The sequence below is a fragment of the Gopherus evgoodei genome, chromosome 6 (genome assembly GCF_007399415.2).
Source record: "Gopherus evgoodei ecotype Sinaloan lineage chromosome 6, rGopEvg1_v1.p, whole genome shotgun sequence".
Classification (NCBI taxonomy): Eukaryota; Metazoa; Chordata; order Testudines; family Testudinidae; genus Gopherus; species Gopherus evgoodei.
Genome location: NC_044327.1, coordinates 67,179,570 through 67,200,581, shown reverse-complemented (window position 1 = coordinate 67,200,581; position 21,012 = coordinate 67,179,570). Strand labels below are relative to the sequence as shown.

The 21,012-nt window shown below is 41.6% G+C and overlaps 1 protein-coding gene across 3 annotated transcripts in view; it reads left to right on the top strand.

Moving 5' to 3' along the window:
• The window catches only part of MAN2A1 (mannosidase alpha class 2A member 1), a 200,393-nt gene that overhangs the window by 65,225 nt on the left and 114,156 nt on the right, over positions 1-21,012 (top strand). For all 3 annotated transcript variants that reach the window (XM_030565963.1, XM_030565965.1, XM_030565964.1), the window contains exons 7-9: positions 4,211-4,397; positions 6,622-6,799; positions 14,496-14,698. In XM_030565963.1, coding sequence (XP_030421823.1) covers positions 4,211-4,397; positions 6,622-6,799; positions 14,496-14,698 — 568 coding nt within the window. The remainder of the gene's footprint in view (positions 1-4,210; positions 4,398-6,621; positions 6,800-14,495; positions 14,699-21,012) is intronic.

The window sequence follows — 21,012 nt, the reverse complement described above, 5'->3', positions numbered from 1 at the left end:
AATAAACAGCTGTGAAAACCTCTACAGCAAACAGATTACTTAGTGCAGAATGTATTAAGTAATTAAAAGTAGGGCTGGTCAAAATTTTAATATTTTACTGGTGCAAAAAACATTTTTAAAGAAAGGAACACACTTCATTGTGTTCAAAATTGTGATTTTTTTCAGAATTTTTGTCTTTTCTGTCAAAAATGAGAGAGAAACGTCATTTAATTTTGAATTTAAAATATGAATTTTGTTGTTGTCTCACATTTTAAAACAAAACAAATGTTTTTCCCCATATTTTCAGTGGGCAGGAAGAAATAAAAAGCGGGAAACTTTTTTTCTCCCCCTTCTCTCTCTTTTGCTTTCTTACTTTTTTCAGCTGGGGAAGGAAAAAAAAAAAAGGGAAAAGAGGGAAGAGTAGAGAGACTATGCAGAGAGAGACTTTTTTCTTACAACAAAAATTTCAACAAAATTTTTCAGGTATTTTGATGAGATTTGAAGGTGTAGAAGGGGATATGATTCTTCCATTTGTTTTTAATTTTATCAAGCAAGACTTCAGAATAATCTTCTCAAACAGAATTTTACTAAGCAGGATTCTTCAGAGTAATTAATCTTCTCAGACAGTTGGGGTGTTAGAATTAGAATGCAAAGGATAAAGTTTAATCTAGTACAGAAGAATTGTTAAGTGAGTATTCTGGTCTGCTGTAATAACAAAAACAAAACGAAACAAAAAAACTTTAGTCTCATTAACAGCTCTAGCCAAACAACCCCTACTCAAAAATACAAGCAGGATATAGATCAGGTTTAAAGATTAAGTATCCAATATAGTATATAAATGTCAGCAGATGGATATTGGCTAGAAATGTATATTCTGTTCTTGTATATATTTTTACACCATGGTCATTACATAGTGTGAGTGCTTTCCAGTAGTACGTTAAGCAGCATGACTAAAATCTGTTATGTATTAGTTCATTCATTCTTTCCCCAGGGAGAGAAGTGTGTGTAATGGGATGTTTTTGTTTCAGAATTAAAAAAAATAATTAACATTGCTATTTGTTGGATTTAGAGTAGACCTCATCAAAAACATGTGCCTTTCACTTAAAACAGAGGCTGGTGAGATTTGTAATGGTCGTTAGTTCCTGTGGGAGTTTATTCCACAGTTTTGGTTTGTCTTGGCTCCAGAGAAAGTTCTGTGTACTGCGTGAGCTAGTTTTACTCTTATTGTTGAAAGTTCCATTGTGCCAGAGGAGTGAAGTTGTTAACCATAGTTTTCATCCTGGAGTAGTTTTTGTTGTTAAACTTATTTTTTCATGTGTGCTGCTCAATTTCTAACTTGACATAGCTATTCTAAATGGTAGTCGAAATAAACACCGATGATACCTTAGTGTCCTAGGGTTTGGGTTCGCATCAGAGTATTCTAGTCTTTCTGAACAGAAGTCACTTTTAATTCTTCCTGTAAATGATTTTTTTAAAATGGTTTTGGCCTTTTTTGTTTGATAGGTAACAAAACACTTTTCTGGTTTTCTTTTTTTTGTCTTATTTTTGCTGTTTTATCTTAAAAACGTCAGGAATGTTGCGTATTTTCTTCCCTAGAATTGCAAAGGATTTCTTGGGGATATCTGAGTACATGTATTGTGAATACCAGGACCTCAGTTGAAGGTGTCATATCTTTTTGTCAGGCTTTGGAATTAAATAAGTACTAAGAAGACCACTGCTGCAAAAATCAAAATCTCTTCTCACCTGCTCAGTTTTCAGTCTCTTGTATTGTCGAAACTTCTTTAACTCTCCAGTAATTTTCAAGTGTAACCAAAACCTGAAGGTAAAACTCAAACAATTTTTTGAAAAAACTTTCAGGTCTTTTTTCATATCCATAAAGAAGTAAAAAGCCAATTCCCACCCCCATTTTTCAGCTCACCTAGAAAGCTGATCGCCTGCAGACTTAAAAATATTAATTGATCACCCTTTGCCTAATATTAGATGTCCTGAAGGGATATGAATGAGAGTGGGAAATTAGATTTGAGTGGATAAGAGGTCGTAAGGTCTTAACAAATCTGAAATTAAGACTGAACAAGTTCATCAAGAAAAAGTGGCTAACTCTTAACAATCTAGTGCATAATCTATTAAGCATATTTCTTGGTAAAATCCTATGAAATATTAAATATTGTTAAAATTACTTGCATGCTAACTTTAAAGCTTGTATTAGTTTTGCATAAATTGACTACCAAAAGTTGGCAGAGGATCTAGAGTGTTAGTGTTTGTTTATTGATCAAGACTGAGACCCCAGTGTAGTAGTATGCAGAGAAATATGACTCAGTGCCAATCAGTTTACAGTCTAATAATGCAGAAGTATTAAAAGCATAGCATTAGTATGTAATATAATTATGTCACCTTCCAATAATAATTAGAAATCTAAATCTGTAATGTGTCCCTACTTTAGATGACTATCATCAGCATTGATTTTTATACCATTATCTTAATCCCAGCCAAGCGGATGTTGCTTATTTGATAAATGGGTAAAGGGCCATGGGAGAGCCAACTGCGTTGTGGTTTGCTCCTTCAATTAGAATGTTTTGAATGATGATTTTTAAAAAGAGATGTGTCTCAAAACAAGTGGAGACATGGTCCCTGTCCTGAAAAATTTGCAAATTAAATTCTGATGTCTGGCAAGTGTAAAGTGTAATAAAGGGGAGAGTTGAAAGAAGAGTGACAATTATGATTTTTATTTCTCCTCACCCCTCAAAAATCTTGAATTTTTTGATATTTATATTTTTCTTTTCTGTTGCTTTTAATAGGCAAAATGGCAGCACTGAATGTTTAGGAGAGCTTGAGTGAGGTGAGGGAGGTTCTTTGGCAAATAGATTTGGGAAGGCTGTTCTAAGCAGAATGTGCAGCATTTAAGAGGTATGTGGAAGGAAGCCCATTGAAGTGAATGGTCCTGTTCATTTGCTTGGCAGTAGTCTCGTGTTGCTTTAAGCACATGTATATGTGTCTGCAAGGTAAGGACCTTGAGGCTGTACATTTTAATTCAAATAATTTAACACTCCTTTCTGATGTTTTATTTTTGGATTTCAGTGTAGAACTCCTACAACCTCACTTCTCATATGCGTGCTGATGTGATATTTTGATTTACTGGAGTCAGTTCTGAGTGGATAAGTGTCTCTTTCTCTTGTCGGGTTATACTGAAAACCAGGCCCCAACCGGGCTGCTGGTTGGTTTAGCTTCCCCTCACTCTTCACTCATTGTCTCCACTCCCTACAGTGTCCCTCTTCCTACAGTATAGCAGTTCATGTCACAGCAACCTTTATCCTTAGCTGCAGGACCAAACCCCTCTTCCTGTCCTCTCTACTGAATTATTCATATATTTAAAGTAGAAATGAGTGGGAAGCTCCAAACTCGGTGCAAAATGGTCTGGTGAGTTCTTGTGTTCGGAAGTTTTCAGGTATATTGAAAGCACAGGACGTAAATAGATGGCACACAAAGATAGATAGGCTTTGCAGTCAGCAATCTGCTCTACCTGTTGCTTCCTATGACTAAACTCGCATTGCATCCAGATTCTGCAGATGTCAGAATTTCTAGTTGACTTACGTTATACCCAACTACCAAACACAATCCTAGTATTTAATATCTAATCAAAGGATTGTAAATGTTGACAGTTCAAGAAAATCATGATGATAGTAATTCTTGCTTAATTTACTTTTTATTAGTATCTTCTTATAGTAATTTTCTGATACTGTTTTACTTAGAACCTCTTCAAGAGAAAACCCTGAGATGTTCATTAAAATTTTAACTTCTTATTTTAAGAGAATCTGACTTGTTGGAAAATTTTCTGTCTTATTTGAGCTAAATAAATTATTTCTCCATGCAAATTAATTAGTGGGAATTCTTTTGGGTAAGCACCACTGAAAAATTGAATTATAAAAACATATAGAAGAATGGACTTTGTCTGTTACGAGAATTTAGGAAAATTCAGTTACAATTAATTATTCATTGAGGTATTGTCTTTAAGATAACTTAATCATTAGATACTTGATCCTACATTAATTTAAGTCAATGGCAAAACTCCCAGTGACTTAAATGATGCAGAATCAGGGTCCAGATCTCCAAAATGGCACTGTATTTTAGGCTGACATATTAAAAGCACTCCTGGATGAGGCCCAGACAGTTAACTTAGTTTAGACAATGAAATATGGCTTTATTTTATAGATGTTTTCTGTTCACGTACTTTTAGATTTGGGATCCAGTACAGATATCCTTTGCCACATGATGCCTTTCTACAGCTATGATGTTCCTCATACTTGTGGTCCAGATCCTAAAATCTGTTGCCAGTTTGATTTTAAGCGTCTTCCTGGAGGAAGAGTAAGTTGTCCCTGGAGAGTTCCTCCTGAGGCCATTCATACTGGGAATGTTCAGCACAGGTACAGTACTATAAGTATTGTGGAATTCAGTAATTTGAAAGTGTTTTTGTACTTGTTGAAGGCAATGCTTATTAACATCACAACTTGCTTGATTTAGTGTTTAAAAAAGACGATTGTCATAGGAGAAATAATTTTTATTACATATGCATTGTATGTGTCAATTCCCAAAACAGTTGCTAGTACAATTTATGAAAGTGGTAACCGTAAGAGAAATTAAAATTAATACATTGAGCTAGTGTATTAATTCTGCAGTTCGTGATAAACAAGTCTACAACTCTTGGGTCAGTTATGTTCTATGAGTACCAAGAAGAGGTACAAACAATTTGCTTATCAGACTGTTTGATCATATGTTTTTCCAAATTCTGTACTGTCAGGCACCAGGATGACGTCAGGATCTCTCTGGGTTTGTCTACGCTCCAACAAAAGACCAGTGGCACTGAGTCTCAGACCCTGGGTCAATTGACTCAGGCTTGTGGGCCTAAAGCAACAGGGTAGCCTTTTGGGCTCAGAAACTTGAGAGAGGAGGGTCTCGCACTTCAGGCTGGAGCCCAAGCCCATATGTCTACACTGCTACTTTTAGCCATGTAAGCCTGAGTCAAATGACCTGGGTTCTGAGATTCAGCGCCATGGGTTTTTCCTTGCAGTGTAGATATACCCTCTAAGGGTGAGCAGTGGGAGCATACAGTGTATCTTTGCATATAACTCCCACATCTAATCCAATTAATTTAAAAAAAACCTAAATATTCCCATAAGAAGAAAAAAATGTTTAAAATAGTTATGCTGATAGTACCTATCAGTAATGTAAGCTGAAAAAAATTGAGTGTTTATAAAATCAAAAGATTAGAAAAAATAGAATTCAGAGTTTAGGCAAATATAACAGAAATCAACACTTGAATGTATGGAAGTACACATTTGGTACTGTGCTGCCAGGGAGCCAGAAGGGATGGAGACGGGGGCCTCAGAGGTGGGGTGAGGTATGGTTCCATAACACAGATATTTCTCGTGTCCAACAGATCTAAGATTTGGTGGGTTTTGCCCTGATTATTCTTCAGTGTATGAGTATTCCATCCTCCTTATGCTATAGAAACCCATTGACAATGTCTGCAACTGATTGAGAAAGAAATTGGAGAGGGAAGACAGGAAAGAAGAGGTGCTAAGGGAAAATCCCTTGCTTATTAACCTATTTTTTTCCACATCACACAAGTAGTTTTGGGCAGGTGATCACAGATATTGACAAAATGTTGTCTGGCCTCAGAGTGCACATGTAAAATTTGAACCACAAATGAACTTCTTTTGGAATTCCTCCTCTTCTATACTGCCAGTTGCTGTAGTTTGTAGGTGATAGGATACCAGCTTCTCTGAGGGGAGAGCTATACGTACCCTAGATTCAGAGTACCTCTGTCTGACCTCACAGGAGGTGTTGGTTCAGGCAAGGCAGTTCAACATTTTCAGTCTGGCTAATGACAAACTACAAAATGGACCGCTGACAAGAAAATGTTGGTACTAGGTGGGTTATGTTAGTCTCAGCAGACCATTTAACTCAATGACTACAGTTTGTTCATTCATGATTTAAAACTACCTATTAATGACAATAACAGAAAACTTATTCTAAGTAAAAGCAGTTTATATAGCTAAAAAAATAAACAACTTATTAAAATTTTTACAGATTTTGGATATATTGGAAAAATATTTGTAACTCATAGAAACTTTCACATATAACATTTAACTCCCCCACTTCCCAAACTTTAAGCATTAATGGTTTGCAGATCATTCTAAATGTGTACATGCTGCAACCTCTTTGAGAATATGCATTAAAAGTAGGTAAGTTGTTTTAAAAACCTTTAGATTTATAGTTTCTCTAAAATCTTTGGCTACCGTTGGCATGTAACTAACGTAACTGCAAAATTGATAGTATTTCTTATATTAAATGTACCTAGGTAACTTTTTAATTAGAAAAAAACCAGTACTGAAAATATTTTAATGGCAGTCATGGTTATTTATGAACACTTTCACTAGCTCCGGTGCTAAACCTATTTACCTACTAGTTAATATGTTGCTATTAGGGAGGAAAAAACCTACCTTTTTAGTTATCACAAGTAAGAGTACAAGTGGAATTTTGCAAGGCTAGTTGTAGGGTGTGGTATAGAAAATATTTTAGACATTTGTCGTCTTGTCCAGTGATTACTTTTCTATATTCTAAATTTTATAATTTTCTTTTTCCAAGGGCTTGGATGATTTTAGATCAGTACAGAAAGAAGTCAAAGCTTTTCCGTACTAAAGTTCTGTTGGCTCCATTAGGGGATGATTTCCGCTACAGTGAGAGCTCAGAATGGGATCAGCAATACCAGAATTATCAAAAGCTTTTTGATTTTATGAACTCTCATCCTGAGTTACATGTTAAGGTAAACTGCATATTTATTTTTTCAAATAGTTGTAGTCCTGCATTAACATTAATGAGCCCTAATTTAAACTTTTTGTGTACTCCTATTTCATTTGTTAGCACCTTCTGATGTACTGAGATTTTGCATGAATTTGTTGTGCATCATGAAGAAAGCTAGTTAAATGCTGCTGTAGCTTAACTGAAACTCTTGGTGAATAAGGAAGGTAGTACTGATCAAGTTTTATAGTTAGGCTTGGCAGGATTTGATTTTAATCAATAACTGTCAGTAAATGGAAAAATAATCTCTAACAGTGGCATGCCTGCATGGATGCTTGTCACTGGCCTTAACAGCCCTCTGCAGCTCTCCTGTCATGGCAGAGAGTGAGCAGGTCCATGATAGTGGTTCTACAGAGAGCTAATTTACTACTTCAGGGTCAGTGACATTCAATCCCTACAGGCTCAAGCTTCAGAAGAAGGCTGCAATCCTGGTGATGCAGTGCAGAGACCCCTGGTCATGACTTGCATGAGTAAGAGGGTGAGTTCCCTGCCATGGGGAGACCACAATATTGTTGAGTGGCTCTTGTGGCAGTGCAGGGAGACTTCTGCAACTCTGTTGTCACGGCTCTGCTCACTCACTCACCACAGCCAGGCATGTGGGAGCTGTCCCTGGGCAGAAACTGTTCAACGGTGGGTTGGCCTCCCATACAGCTAGGGGCTCATTCTCTTTCTTACAGTCCTGGCCAGCACCTTGTGCTTCATGGAACCAGGATGATCGCTGCCTCCCCTGCATCTTGTGCTGTGGTATCTTGGGCCCCAGCAGACCCGCTGTCAGCACTACCCCAACCCCACTCATCCCACAACTGTAAAAATAAAATTAAAAATAGAAGAAAATTCCTTAAAATAAAAGTGTATAGTTTAGCTGATAGATGAGTTTGAGTATACTTGAGGTTAATGACAAGTCAGACTATTTTTTTCCTTCCAAGGCTTGAAATTGTTCTATATGTAGCACTTGGTAAGAAATATAAACAATGGCCATAGTGGTTTACTTTAAACAATAGCCTTTAAGTTTAAGAGAGTTTCTTACCTCTCTTATTGCTTTGAATATCTTCCAGTTCTTCTTTGATTTGTGTCTCTATGGATGCTCCACTGTAAGTGTGCTTGCATCTCTGCATTGCTGAGTGGAGAACTTTTGTAGCAGTGTCCATTAGGCCTGCACAGACGCTGTCCCTCTTTGTGCCGTGCCACGAGGCTAGCAAGCAATGATGGGCTAACCCCCCTCAGTTCCTTCTCAACTGCCCCGGCTAGAGACAAAGCCCTTAGCAGTCCATTTGCAATCGTTAGTTTGCTTTAACATTTCTAGTAGTCAGTCGTCTTAGTCTTAGATGTAGTTTTTTCTCTTTATTTTCTCTTCAAAAAACAAACAAAAAAACGTTAACCCTCCTCCTTTTTTTGATTGGGGACCCTTTTCCGAACGGGGTATGTCTGGCTCATTGGGCTTCAAGAAGTGCTGGTCTTGCAAAGAGGCCGTCCTTTTGCCAGACAAACACTCTTGCTGCATATGCTGCCTTGGGGAAGGCCACGTTACACAGAAGTGTGGTCTCTTCCAACAGCTCAGAGCCAGGTCTTGAAAGGACAGGATTTTAAGACAGAAGATCATCTTCATGGAGGCAGTCCTCCAACCTTCTCTGGATCCATGCCAGGCGTCACCCAAAAGTGCAGGTTTTCTCCACAGCCCTCAAAATCTGAGGACTGTGAGTCGAAGAAACCAGTTGCAGACACCTCTCATAAGATATCAAAAAAGAGCATTGAGTCCCCAGAGTGAGCCCCGAGCTAGCCGTAAAAGATCTCCTGTATTGAAACCTGAGACAATCCAAGCCTGGTTCCTATGGCTTATGAAGATCTAGAGTGGCAGGTATTGTCGATGCACCTAAGGACCTGATGGGTACATGCACCAAGCCAATAGTACCCAGTGGAAAAAGATTGGAGCAGAGAGCACTCCAGTAAGGAGACACTGCCAGTACGTGCGGTACTTCTTGGCACTGCCATCAGTGCCCCATCCAGCACCAGAGCGTTTGGTGCGGGAGAGAGATCCCTGACTCTCTCCGTACCACCAATGGCACTGCCAGAATTCTGGCACTCCAGAGGCGACCAGTACATCCCTCGGCCTGCGCCACTTTCAGCAGCTCCCATTGGCCTGGAGCAGCAAACGTGGCCGCTGGGAGCCGTGATCGCCCGAACCTGTGGACACGGCAAGTAAACAAACTGGACCGGCCCGCCAGGGACTTTCCCCGCACAAGCAGTGGAACAAGTTTGGGAACCACTGTGTTAGGGATTCATTAGAGATGTATACACCCAGACAAAAGAGAGATTTTAGTCTGCTGTGTCAACATAAATCCCATACCTCTCACTACCTGACTCAATGCTTTTATGAACCTCAAAGAAAGAAATCTAGATTTTCCAGATGTAAACCATCAGGTCCACAGTCTTCCATGTCTCAACCTTCCACCTCAAAACACCAATTTTGACATGTTGGTTGAGGTGTTGACAGACCACTCCCCTCGATCACTAGAGTTGGCCATTCTATCCCATCCATTTGACTACTGCCTTGCCAGGTTCTGCAGCACCTGGGAACACATAACATCAGACTGATGGGTCTTGGAGATATTCTTTTACTTTATCCCTCCCACCACCTCAACATCCTTCCTCGTCTCTCTTCAGGAACTCTTCTCACGAGACTTTACTGTGACAGGAGATTGCCTACTCCAGTTAGGAGCCATGGATCCAGTACCTCAACATCTATGAGGCAAAGTTTTTTTGTTTTTGTTTTTTTTTGTTTTTTTTTTACTGTCACTATTTTCTAATGGTCTAGGAGAAGGGAGGTTGGAGACCCGTGCTAGACCTCTGAGCGCTGAAAGTTTTTGTCACAGCTCAAAAATTCAAGATGGTCACTCTAGCAATGTTTATTCCAGCATTGGAATAGGAAACTGGGCTATCATCAACTGTGAGAGTATTCTCCAAGGTACTGTCAATAGTGGCCACTCACATACCATCTCAGGGGTTCATGGTCTACCAGTACCTGGATGATTTTCTCCTTAGAGCCCGCTACTTCAGCGAGGCTTGCTGGATTACCAAAACCACAATAGATTTGTTCACAGAACTGGGCTTATAGATCAACAGCCAGAAATTAACTCTCGCCCTAGTACAATTCCTGGAATGCTTAGGGGCTGACTTTGACTTGTTACAGGCCAAAGCACTCCTACCCCACCACAAGTTCCTCTCCTTGACCATGCTTATAGAGACAGTACAAAAGAGCCCCCAAATATCAGCCAGACACTGCCTCCAACTCTTGGGGCATATGGCGGCTGGTGCAGCAGGGATACTTCATGCCAGGCTTCACACGCGGTGTCTCCAGATGTGGTTCAGCTTGATGTACTGACCAGAGAGAGACTAGGCAAATCTCTGTTGCTGCCCACCAAGGTCAAAAGCTCCCCGGACTGGTAGAAAAACCCAGCAAATGTTTGCCAATGGATCCCCTTTTTGCAAACTTCCCTGTCACTATTTCTCACTGCCAATGCATCCCTGTAAACGACCTTACAACACAAGGCAAAAGGTCATCGGTGGAGACATCCCTCCACATTTACCTCCTCTTGCTCAAGGCTGTCAGGAATGCCTTCACCTGTTTCTCTCGTGTGTTCCCTTGGTCAGCAAGAGTCCTAACAGACAACATAGCTTGTATGTATTACATAAATCAATGAGTAGGAGCCAGGTCACTGTCCCTCTGTGCAGAAGCATTAAAGTTATGGAACAAATGCATCTCCATAATATGACACTGTCAACAGTCTACCTTCCTGGCATACAAAACTCGATGCAGACAATCTGTCATAAGTTCCCACATGCCCATGAATGGGAGATAAACCCAGCAGTGCTTCATGACCTATTCAGGCAATAGAGTACACCGACCACAAACCTGTTCTCCACTTCCCTATGTAGGAAATGTCCACACTACTTCTCCAAAGCAAGGATAATACAGCACTCTCTGGGTGACTCTCTTGTTCTTCCATGGGACAAGAACATGTTCTATGCGTTTTCCCCATTTCCCCTACTGTCAAAAGTCATATTGAAAATAAAAAGAGAAGTAGCACATGTCATACTGATTGCTCCCACCTGGCCAAGACAGACTTGGTAATCCTTATCTGTCACAGCTCATGATGTGCTTGATGATCTCTTTCCAATCCACTCCATACTTCCTCTTTAAGAACGAAGGACTCACTGATCCCAACCTGGGGATTCTCCACTTCAAAGCTTGTCTCCTTCATGGTTCCAATGCATAGAAAGCTCCTGCTCGGAGGAGGTACAAGAGGAATTACTACACGACACACTGTAAAAGTGTTCCATGTTTTAGACTTGATGTAGTTCTCAACAAATTTCTCTGACATCCACTACTCTTCCCAAGATCCTAGACTATGTATGGGCTCTTAAAAAATTGAGACAATCTTTCAATTCACTGAGGGTCCACCTACTGGCTATAGCAGCCTTTCACGTACAAGTAGGTGGATACTCAATGCTATCAAACCTAATCACAAAATGTTTCCCTTGGGATATAGTAAACCTTTTTCCACAACCCCAACATACCACCCCTACATGGGATCTAAATCTAGTGTTGAAAAGACTGATTAGACCTCCCTTCGAACCCATGGTGACCTGTTCACTTATGTAAGTGTGAATGAAAATTCACCTCAGCTAGGAGAATAGGGCAAATAGTGGTTCTCATGGCATATCCCCCTACACAGTATTCTTTTGGGACAAGATTACACTCAGACCACACTCGAAGTTCAAACCCTAGCTGACTTCCCGTTTTCATGCGAACCAACTGATCCACCTTTTTATTTTTACCCTGAGCTTCACTGTGATTCCAAGGAGGCTATACTACATGTGTTAGGCATTAGGAGAGCTCTGGCCTTTTATTTGGATAGGACGAAGGCTCTTAGGAAGTCTCCCAAGCTTTTTCCTTTCTATTTCAAAAAGATCCAAGGGCTCAGCAATATCAGCCCAGAGGCTCTCCAAATGGGTCTCAAACAGCATTAAGCAATGTTGTCAGGTTTGCAACATAACATCTCCAGCTGGTATTCGCGCACACTCCACATGTTCAATCTCTGTATCTGTCATCTTCCCCAAGAATGTCCTTATCTCAGAAATCTGTAGAACGATGACTTGGGTGTCAGTCCATACCTTTGCAGAACATTATGTGATCAATGGGGACTCTGCCTCTGATTCAATCTTTAGCTCCAGAGAATTGTCATCTGGAACTGACCCAGCTCTGAACCTCCAGCCCTTCAGTGGGATTACTGCTTGGGAGTCACCTACAGTGGAGCACCCATTGGGACACTATTCAAAGAAGAAGTTATTGACCTTGTGCAGTAATGATGATTCTTCAAGATGTGTGTCCCTATGGGTGTTTCACAAGCCACCCAGCTCCCTTTGCGGTGCACAAGGAGGGACAGCGCATGTGCGGGACTAACAGACTCTGCTACCAAAGTTCTTTGATCAGCAGTGCAGGGACACAAGCATGCTTACAGTGGAGCACCCATGGGGGACATATCTTGAAGAATCATCGTTACTGCACAAGGTGAGTAAATTCTTGCTTCCTGACTTCTTGGAATGTGCACTTTTTGTGTCTCACTCATTCACATGCAGTTCAGCAACAATTTCCTTGTTTGAGAGATGCTAAACTACCTTCTATATGAAAGACTTTGCTATATAGTAATTTTCAGCTATTCTTTGTCTGTTAATTTAAGTTCTTTATGGTTTCTCAGATAAAAGCGGTGTATGGCACTTTGAAAGTGAGTATTGGTATTTAATGATTCGAAAATATTTGGTGATCCTGCTTTTCTTTAAGTATTGATTTTTTTTTTTAAACTGAGTTTTTATCTCTTTGATACTAATAGCTGAGCAGGCTAAAACTTAAACGTAATACATTTTGTGAACAAGTGATATACCTGCAGAAAGATAAATTGTACTAGTATAATTCTCAGGCAAGTACACATACTAAAATAAACGTTAATTAGTAATCCTTACCATCTCTTTCTTAGTGGGCATCATAGCAAAATCATACTGAGCTATAAGATCTGTAAATCCTGTAGTGTGGTAGAAGCTCTATCAATGCACAAGAAAGTATTCAAAGTGGCTGATCCTCCCTTATAGTAGGGCTATTTGTTCACTTACATGCAATGTGCTTGATCTTGTGTCCGTTTGTGTCAATGGTAAAACTCCTATTGCTTTCAGTGGTGCAGGATCAGGCATGTACTGGGTTCTGGGAGTTGACAATGAATCTTGATTTAGCCTTATTATATAACTATATTGTCATTCCTAAAGCTAAAAAAAAAAGTAAATTATAAATGAAAGGATGGATGTATAATTCACACAATGAAAGATTTTTAGGTGTTGATTAGCTGAGTTGAATAACAAAGAAATTAAAAGTAAAAGGCCTGAGTCACCAAAAACATCCACATGGAAATACTGTACTTCTAAGAGATTTTCTTTTCCCAGCGTGAATTTACTGAAGTACATATTATAAATCAAGCAAGCTTAGAAAACAAAGGACGTTAGTGTAAGAAGATAATTCAAAATCACTCATTTGCAAATATCTTTTTCAAAACGCCCAAACTGGACACCATTATTTTCACAATAGTACATCTTAATTGCCAGTTAGCTTAAGGTTGTGAAAAAGTCTTGTTTCCATATTTAATATAAACATTATGAAAGGATTGATTTATAAAGCTCCTTATTTCTGTAGTACTGCCTTTTTAATTACTGTATTTCAAGTATATACATTCTCAGTTGATCATAGGGAGGTTGCTTGTCTTATGTCTCCGTGCTGTTCCCTCTCCATTTATTATCATTTTTTTGTGTGATTCGAACACCAGTTAGCTCAACTGTCGTCTCTTTAAAACAACTACACTTAAAACTAAACGTAAAGATTTTAGACTTATTTTCAGTTTCCTGTTTTCAACACTAAGTTTGAATAAAAATGTAACTGTTTTGTGTAAGCATACTTTTGAAGAGAAATGCAGAAGGCCTTTGAAAGCAGATGTTAGTTGGTTTTATTCATGATCTGTAAATAGCTTTGAAAGCATAACAAGCTTTGTGCTGTGACACAGTAGAGCTAATAAACTGAAGATAATGAATCAAGGGAAAAAGGGTGCTTTTTGTTTCATTATATGAGAGGTAATCTCTTCAGGCATCTACATAAACTGGATTGCTGGATGCTGGATTACTAAACTCCAATAGGTAGCTTTTAGAGAAACAAGAGAAATGTAGGATAGTTTTCTTACAGCGGGAGCCTAGATTTGCTCAAGTCCTTGATATGTGCCTATAAGAGAGAAATGAAAAACGTATTTTCTTCATCTGACTCTCGATTAAACTGTTGCTGCTTTTTACAGAGAATATTTTTATACTTGGAAACACAAAAGTTAGCTTTCATTTTGTGAGTTGGAAATAATTACTGATGGGATATGTATGTCAACCCTGAATCAAAGGTGTCAAGGGAAATTTTTAAGCTGCTTTATTTAAAAAACAATATTTCTGTGATGACTTTACTTGCAGAAGGCATACTGAAGTACCTATTTAAAGTCACCATGTTCCTACACTTCAACCCTAAATTTCTAAACTAAGAAAATAGAAATCTGTCAGTCACATGAACCATTCTTATTTTGTTTCAGGCCCAGTTTGGGACTTTATCAGATTATTTTGAGGCTCTGCGCAAAGCAGGTAATTTGGAGGAAAAGAACAGCAATTCAGTTTTTCCTGTTCTGAGTGGAGATTTCTTCACATATGCAGACAGAGATAATCATTATTGGAGTGGATACTTTACGTCACGACCCTTCTACAAAAGACTAGATAGAGTTCTGGAATCCTATTTAAGGTAGGTGTAGTCATCTGATATATGTATCGTGTAAATATTTATGTATAATACTGCAGAGATATCAAATGTCATTTTGAAATAAACTGAAGCTTATTTTGATTATACTGTAATTAAGGTTCATATTTCACCAGGGAAAATATAACTGACATCAAAAGTTTAGACTTTGTCATAATCTCTGTAGAAGAAAAAATATGGCTGTGGCATTTTAATGGAATCACAAATATATGGGATATTTGTCAGTCTAAACAGTTTTTTTTGTAAAAAGTTCCACCTGTAATTTATTTGTTTTAAGATACCATGGAAGTTACCAGTCCCTTTGGATACCATGAAACTAGCAAATGTATTCTTGATCCTTGTCTTTGTAGATGGGACTTTAATAATTGTGTTGATTGCTGTCAGATGATCCATCATTTTCTGGAATGCTTTGCTTTTTGGACTGGGAGATGAAAGGAATGAATTTTGCCAGGACATTGTGGCAAATCTGAAGTAGTCAAGGGTATTTGTGTGCCCAGTGAAGTGATGAGAGCTTTTTGGAATCTGCTTAAAATGAGGCAGGGAGTACTTGAGGACCTGTATCATTAGTCTGGTACTTCTCTTTGGCAGTTACTTGGCTGTTCCCAATAGCTACAAGAGGCACTGAAAGCAGAACTAGTTGCAATTAGGGCTCTGTGATGGGGTGTTTACCCCACACTTGCCCTGAAAACGTTAATGCAGATTGAGAAGGTGGCTAATTAGTATGCTAGACCAGTGCTGAGGGAAAAATCAGGTGGCTAAGTAATCCCATGACTGAGTGAGGGGAGCCCATCTGAGGAGCGAGGAGCTGGGCTGGATTGATGAAGCCAAGAAATTGGAAGCAGAGTGGGACTGCTGGGAAAGTCTGCAGTTGCTCCCTGGGAGAAGGGAGGAGTGTTGAGAGGCTGCAGAGACGGGTACCCTACAGTTACTCCCTGGTAGGAGGCAGTTGGGAGTTGAGATTTGTATGGGGAGTGCCAGATAGTAAGGAAAGGGCTCAGGGAAAGGCAGTGAAGTCTAGAAGGGAACAGACATTGGCTGCTGACTTAGATGGTCCCTGAGAAGAGGGTGGCCTCAGGTACCTCTGCCAGCCACTGAGGGAGTGGCACCATGGACTGAGAACTGCCTGAGACTGCTAGTGGGGAGAGAGTCTTTGAAAAACATTGGTACCCTGGGAGGGAGGATCATAGTGACCTGGATGAAGAGCAAGCTGCAGCTCCTGGGGTGAGAGGGGCCTCGGGGGTGAGACTGGTGAAGAGACTGTGAGAGGAGAGCCCAGCACCTTAAAATAGCTAATCTCCAGAGCAACTAGGGGGAAGTGTCACCTGTGGACCCCATCGCAGGCTCTGAAAGGATTGATTTTTGGATTGGCACATATCTTCTGAATCCTTTTGGCTTCCACCTGAACCCTGCTTCCAAAAAGACTACTGCTCAGAAGACATCTTGGCTTTTAGAAGGGCCATTTTGGAATTTTATCTTTCAGGGGTTTCAGGATCTCAGCTAGTCCACTTCTGAATAGAGAAGAACTTGCATAATGGGGGGGAATGGGGCCATCTTGAAGGAAGCATCTCACAGGGCTTTGCAGATTGTAATGGCTGCTGCCATGTTCAGAAGGAACATCTTGATGATGATATAAATAGTATTGCAGAGGAAAGTGTGATTCTCTTCAAGAAGGGGTGCCATTCGTTCAAAGGTAGAATTTTCCCATCATTCTCAGAAACCAAGCCTTTGCCAAATAGAATGTTTGGTTCAGCAGTCCTGATGCAGGAACCCTAAAAGCAACCTGGCTTGATAAGGTTTGAACTAATAGACTCTGACTTTAATGCCAGAAGGGATCATCATGATCATCCAGGCTGATGTCCTGCACATTGCAGGCCATAGAACCTCACCCACTCCATTTCTTTACAGTCTACTTCATCATTAATATACAGTGCTACTCCACCACCTTTGCCTTTATTTCTGTCTTTCTTGAACAGAACTTACCCTTCAATACCTATACTCCAGTCATGACTACTATTCCGCCATGTTTGTTATCCCTATAATATCTGATTTCACTTCCTGCACCAGTAGTTCTAGTTCCTCCATTTTGCAAGTACAGAATGGTGGTAGAATGTGCCTTTGGACATTTAAAAGCTCGCTGGCGTGGTTTGCTGACTAGGCTGTTTGTGATGAGAAGAGCACAGCAAGGTGCGCTGCGCATCAGAGGCTTTGAAAACCAGTTTCATGACTGGCCAGGCTTTGATGTGACAGTTGTGTGTGTTTCTCCTTGATACAAACCCGCCCCCTTAGTTGATTTTTTAACTCCCTGTAAGCCAACTCGGTAAGCGATGTCATCAGTCGCTGCTCCCTCTGTGAGAGCAATGGCAGAAAATTGTTTTGCACCTTTTCTCTGCGAAGACGGCATACCACAGCAAGCATGCAACCCGCTCAGCTCAGCCATTGCTGTTGTGTCCTGGGTGCTGATGACAGCAGACGGTGCAGTAAGACTGCAAACTGTCGTCACTGAACGATTGCTTCCACTGCCACTCTGCTCTCCTGCAAACATCATACCACAGTAAGCATGGAGGCCACTCAGGTCATGGTGGCAGTTGTGAGCACTGTAAACGCCATGCACATTATTCTTCAGTATATGCAGCCCCAGAAATTTCACAAGCAGGTAAGGAGGTGATGGCAGTGCGGTGACAAGAGTTGATGAGAACATGGACACAGACTTATCCCAAAGCACAGGCCCTGGCAATTTGGACATCATGGTTGTAATGGGCTGATTCTGGGCCTGGGAAACAAGCACAGACTGGTGGAACCGCATATTGTTGCAGGTCTGGGATGATTCCCAGTGGCTGCGAAACTTTCGCATGCGTAAGGGCACTTTCATGGAACTTTGACTTGCTTTCCCCTGCCCTGAAGTGCAAGATATTATAATATATATATCTTGGTATTCTTGTGCTCACATGTGTGTATGTGAGTGTGTGTCTGTCTTTTATTTGGCGAAAAACATTTCCCTGGAATCTAACCCTCCCATTTACATTAATTCTTATGGGGAAATTGGATTCCCTTAGCATAGTTTAGCTTAAAGTAGCATTTTTCAGGAACATAACTACGACATTAAGCGAGGAATTACTGAACCAGTCATAGCCTTTCCATCTAAATTCCTGTCAAGTGGAAAACAAAAACAAGACCCAAACGAACACCAAAACAAAACCAGAACACCACACTGCCCCTCCTACCCCAAATTCCGTTTATGAATTCCCACTCAAACTCTCCTGTTTACAGTTCTGCTTGGTGGGCCTGTGCCACTGGCTGGCTGTTTGGCTGCCTTTATAGGCCTCTTAATCAGGACTCAGCTTCTCTTACAGGACACTGCCCCCTACCAGCCTCTACAAACTGAACAAAAAACACATTTATCTTCTTGATGTTTTCATTAGAACGGATTGGGAAAGGCTTTCCTGCTCCTTAAAGTAATCCCTTATAAGTATAGGATATTCCTAAGAATTTGGTAATTAAAATATTGGGTGTTGGACCTTAGTCCTCATGAGAGAGAAATACCTTTCCATTTAAATGACCATGCAGCTGTCAAATTCTAGAAAAAAATAGTTACTAAATACATTTTGAATCATAGATACATTTTTTGGGTAAACAAGAGAATTAGGAATACTCTTTAAAGAGATATAGAGGGAATAGTAGCAACTCCTATGCTAATAGTTCCTACTGTAGAAACTTTTTCAACTGTTCTTTCAAGATACTAAATTAAACCTTCCCCTCGCCCAATGCCTCCCTGGTTTGTAGCAGGATTCTGTAATTAGTTTCGGGGGAGTGGGAGAGTAAGGGAGAATAGATAGGCCTGGGAGGTACCTTTTGCAGTTACCATGAAAATCTTTTCAGGATTGGCCAAGTTATGAAGAATTATAAACACTATTTTCAATCTGTGTTATGCTCAGTAGAGCTTGCTAGGGATTTGGTGCTAATATTGCTTAATGTTCCCCAATTATCTTATTCATAGACTCATAGACTCCAGGACTGGAAGGGACCTCGAGAGGTCATCGAGTCCAGTCCCCTACCCTCATGGCAGGATCAAATATTGTCTAGACCATCCCTAATAGACATTTATCTAACCTACTCTTAAATATCTCCAGAGATGGAGATTCCACAACTTCCCTAGGCAATCTATTCCAGTGTTTAACTATCCTGACAGTTAGGAACTTTCTCCTAATGTCCAACCTAAATCTCCCTTGCTGCAGTTTAAGCCCATTGCTTCTTGTTCTATCATTGGAGGCTAAGGTGAACAAGTTTTCTCCCTCCTCCTGATGACACCCTTTTAGATACCTGAAAACTGCTATCATGTCCCCTCTCAGTCTTCTCTTTTCCAAACTAAACAAACCCAATTCCTTCAGCCTTCCTTCATAGGTCATGTTCTCAAGACCTTTAATCATTCTTGTTGCTCTTCTCTGGACCCTCTCCAGTTTCTCCACATCTTTCTTGAAATGCGGTGCCCAGAACTGGACACAATACTCCAGTTGAGGCCTAACCAGCGCAGAGTAAAGCGGAAGAATGACTTCTCGTGTCTTGTTTACAACACACCTGTTAATGCATCCCAGAATCATGTTTGCTTTTTTTGCAACAGTATCACACTGTTCACTCATATTAAGCTTGTGGTCCACTATGACCCCTAGATCTCTTTCTGCCATACTCCTTCCTAGACAGTCTCTTCCCATTCTGTATGTGTGAAACTGATTGTTCCTTCCTAAGTGGAGCACTTTGCATTTATCTTTATTGAACTTCATCCTGTTTACCTCAGACCATTTCTCCAATTTGTCCAGATCGTTTTGAATTTTGACCCTGTCCTCCAGAGCAGTTGCAATCCCTCCCAGTTTGGTATCGTCCGCAAACTTAATAAGCGTACTTTCTATGCCAACATCTAAATCGTTGATGAAGATATTGAACAGAACCGGTCCCAAAACAGACCCCTGTGGAACCCCACTTGTTATACCTTTCCAGCAGGATTGGGAGCCATTAACAACTACTCTCTGAGTACGGTTATCCAGCCAGTTCTTCTTCGAGTGATTGCTCACATCCATTCCAGTTAGGTGTGCGCGCCGCGCGTGCACGTTCGTCGGAAACTTTTTACCCTAGCAACTCCAGTGGGCCGGCAGGTCGCCCCCTGGAGTGGCGCCGCCATGGCGCCCAATATATATCCCTGCCGGCCCGCCCGCTCCTCAGTTCCTTCTTACCGCCGTGTCGGTCGTTGGAACTGTGGAGCGCGGCATAGCTGTCCTCCACGTCCCTAGCTCTCCTAGTTATCTATCGTTATCTATTGTTATTCTCTAGTTCTATTACAGTTGTTAAATAGTCTGTTAAGTTGATAGTTAAGTTAATTAGTTGTAAAGTACTTCTTCGCCGGGGGCTTAGCCCTTCCCGGCACCCGGCACCGGGCTCATGCCTGGTTCGCCGGGCTTCAAGCAGTGTGCGGCCTGCAAGAAGCCCATGCCTACCAGCGATCCCCACGAAGCGTGCCTGAAGTGCCTCGGGGAATCGCACAGATCTGACAAGTGCCGCATCTGTAAGGCCTTTAAGCCGAGGACAAAGAAGGAGAGGGATCAAAGGCTCCGAACTCTCCTGATGGAGGCGGCACTTGACCCGACGGCTTCGCAGGCCATGGTATCGGCACCGGCACCGGATCGCTCCGGCACCGAGAAGACTCCTCGGCACCGACCCTCTCCGGCACTGGAGCCAGAGCCAAGGCCGTCGAAGTCTAATACTCCGGCCAGGCAGACCCGGCTAGAGCGCCCGGCCTCGACATCGGCCGCGGCGCCGCCGGCACCGTTAGCACCGTTGACTCCGGGCCCGGCGGGTCCGTTGAGTCCGGTGCCGCCGAGCTCCCCCATGAGATCTGGGGTTGAGATAGTGGTCCCATCCACACCGGAGACCTTCGCCTCGGCTCGGGACCTTATTGCCCTGACGGAGCCTACTCGGCTGCCACCCCCGGTACCTCCGGTGCGGGTCGCGTCCAGAGGCAAGCCCATGATGTCGGCACCGCCCACAGACAGTCGTTCCCGATCCAGGTCCCGACGTCTTGGGCGCTCCAGATCCCGACGCCGCTCGCAGTCCCGGCACCGCTCCCCTCAGCGGTACCGGTCGCACTCGCGGCACCGGTCGGCATCGAGACGGTCGCGGTCAGGCTCCAGCCGACACCGGCACCGCGACTCCAGGAGCAGGTCCCGACGCTACTCGCCGCACCGGTCGACCTCCCGGCACCGAGCTGGTGGCAGATCCCGGTCCAGGTCCCGATCTCGCTCGACCTCCCGGCA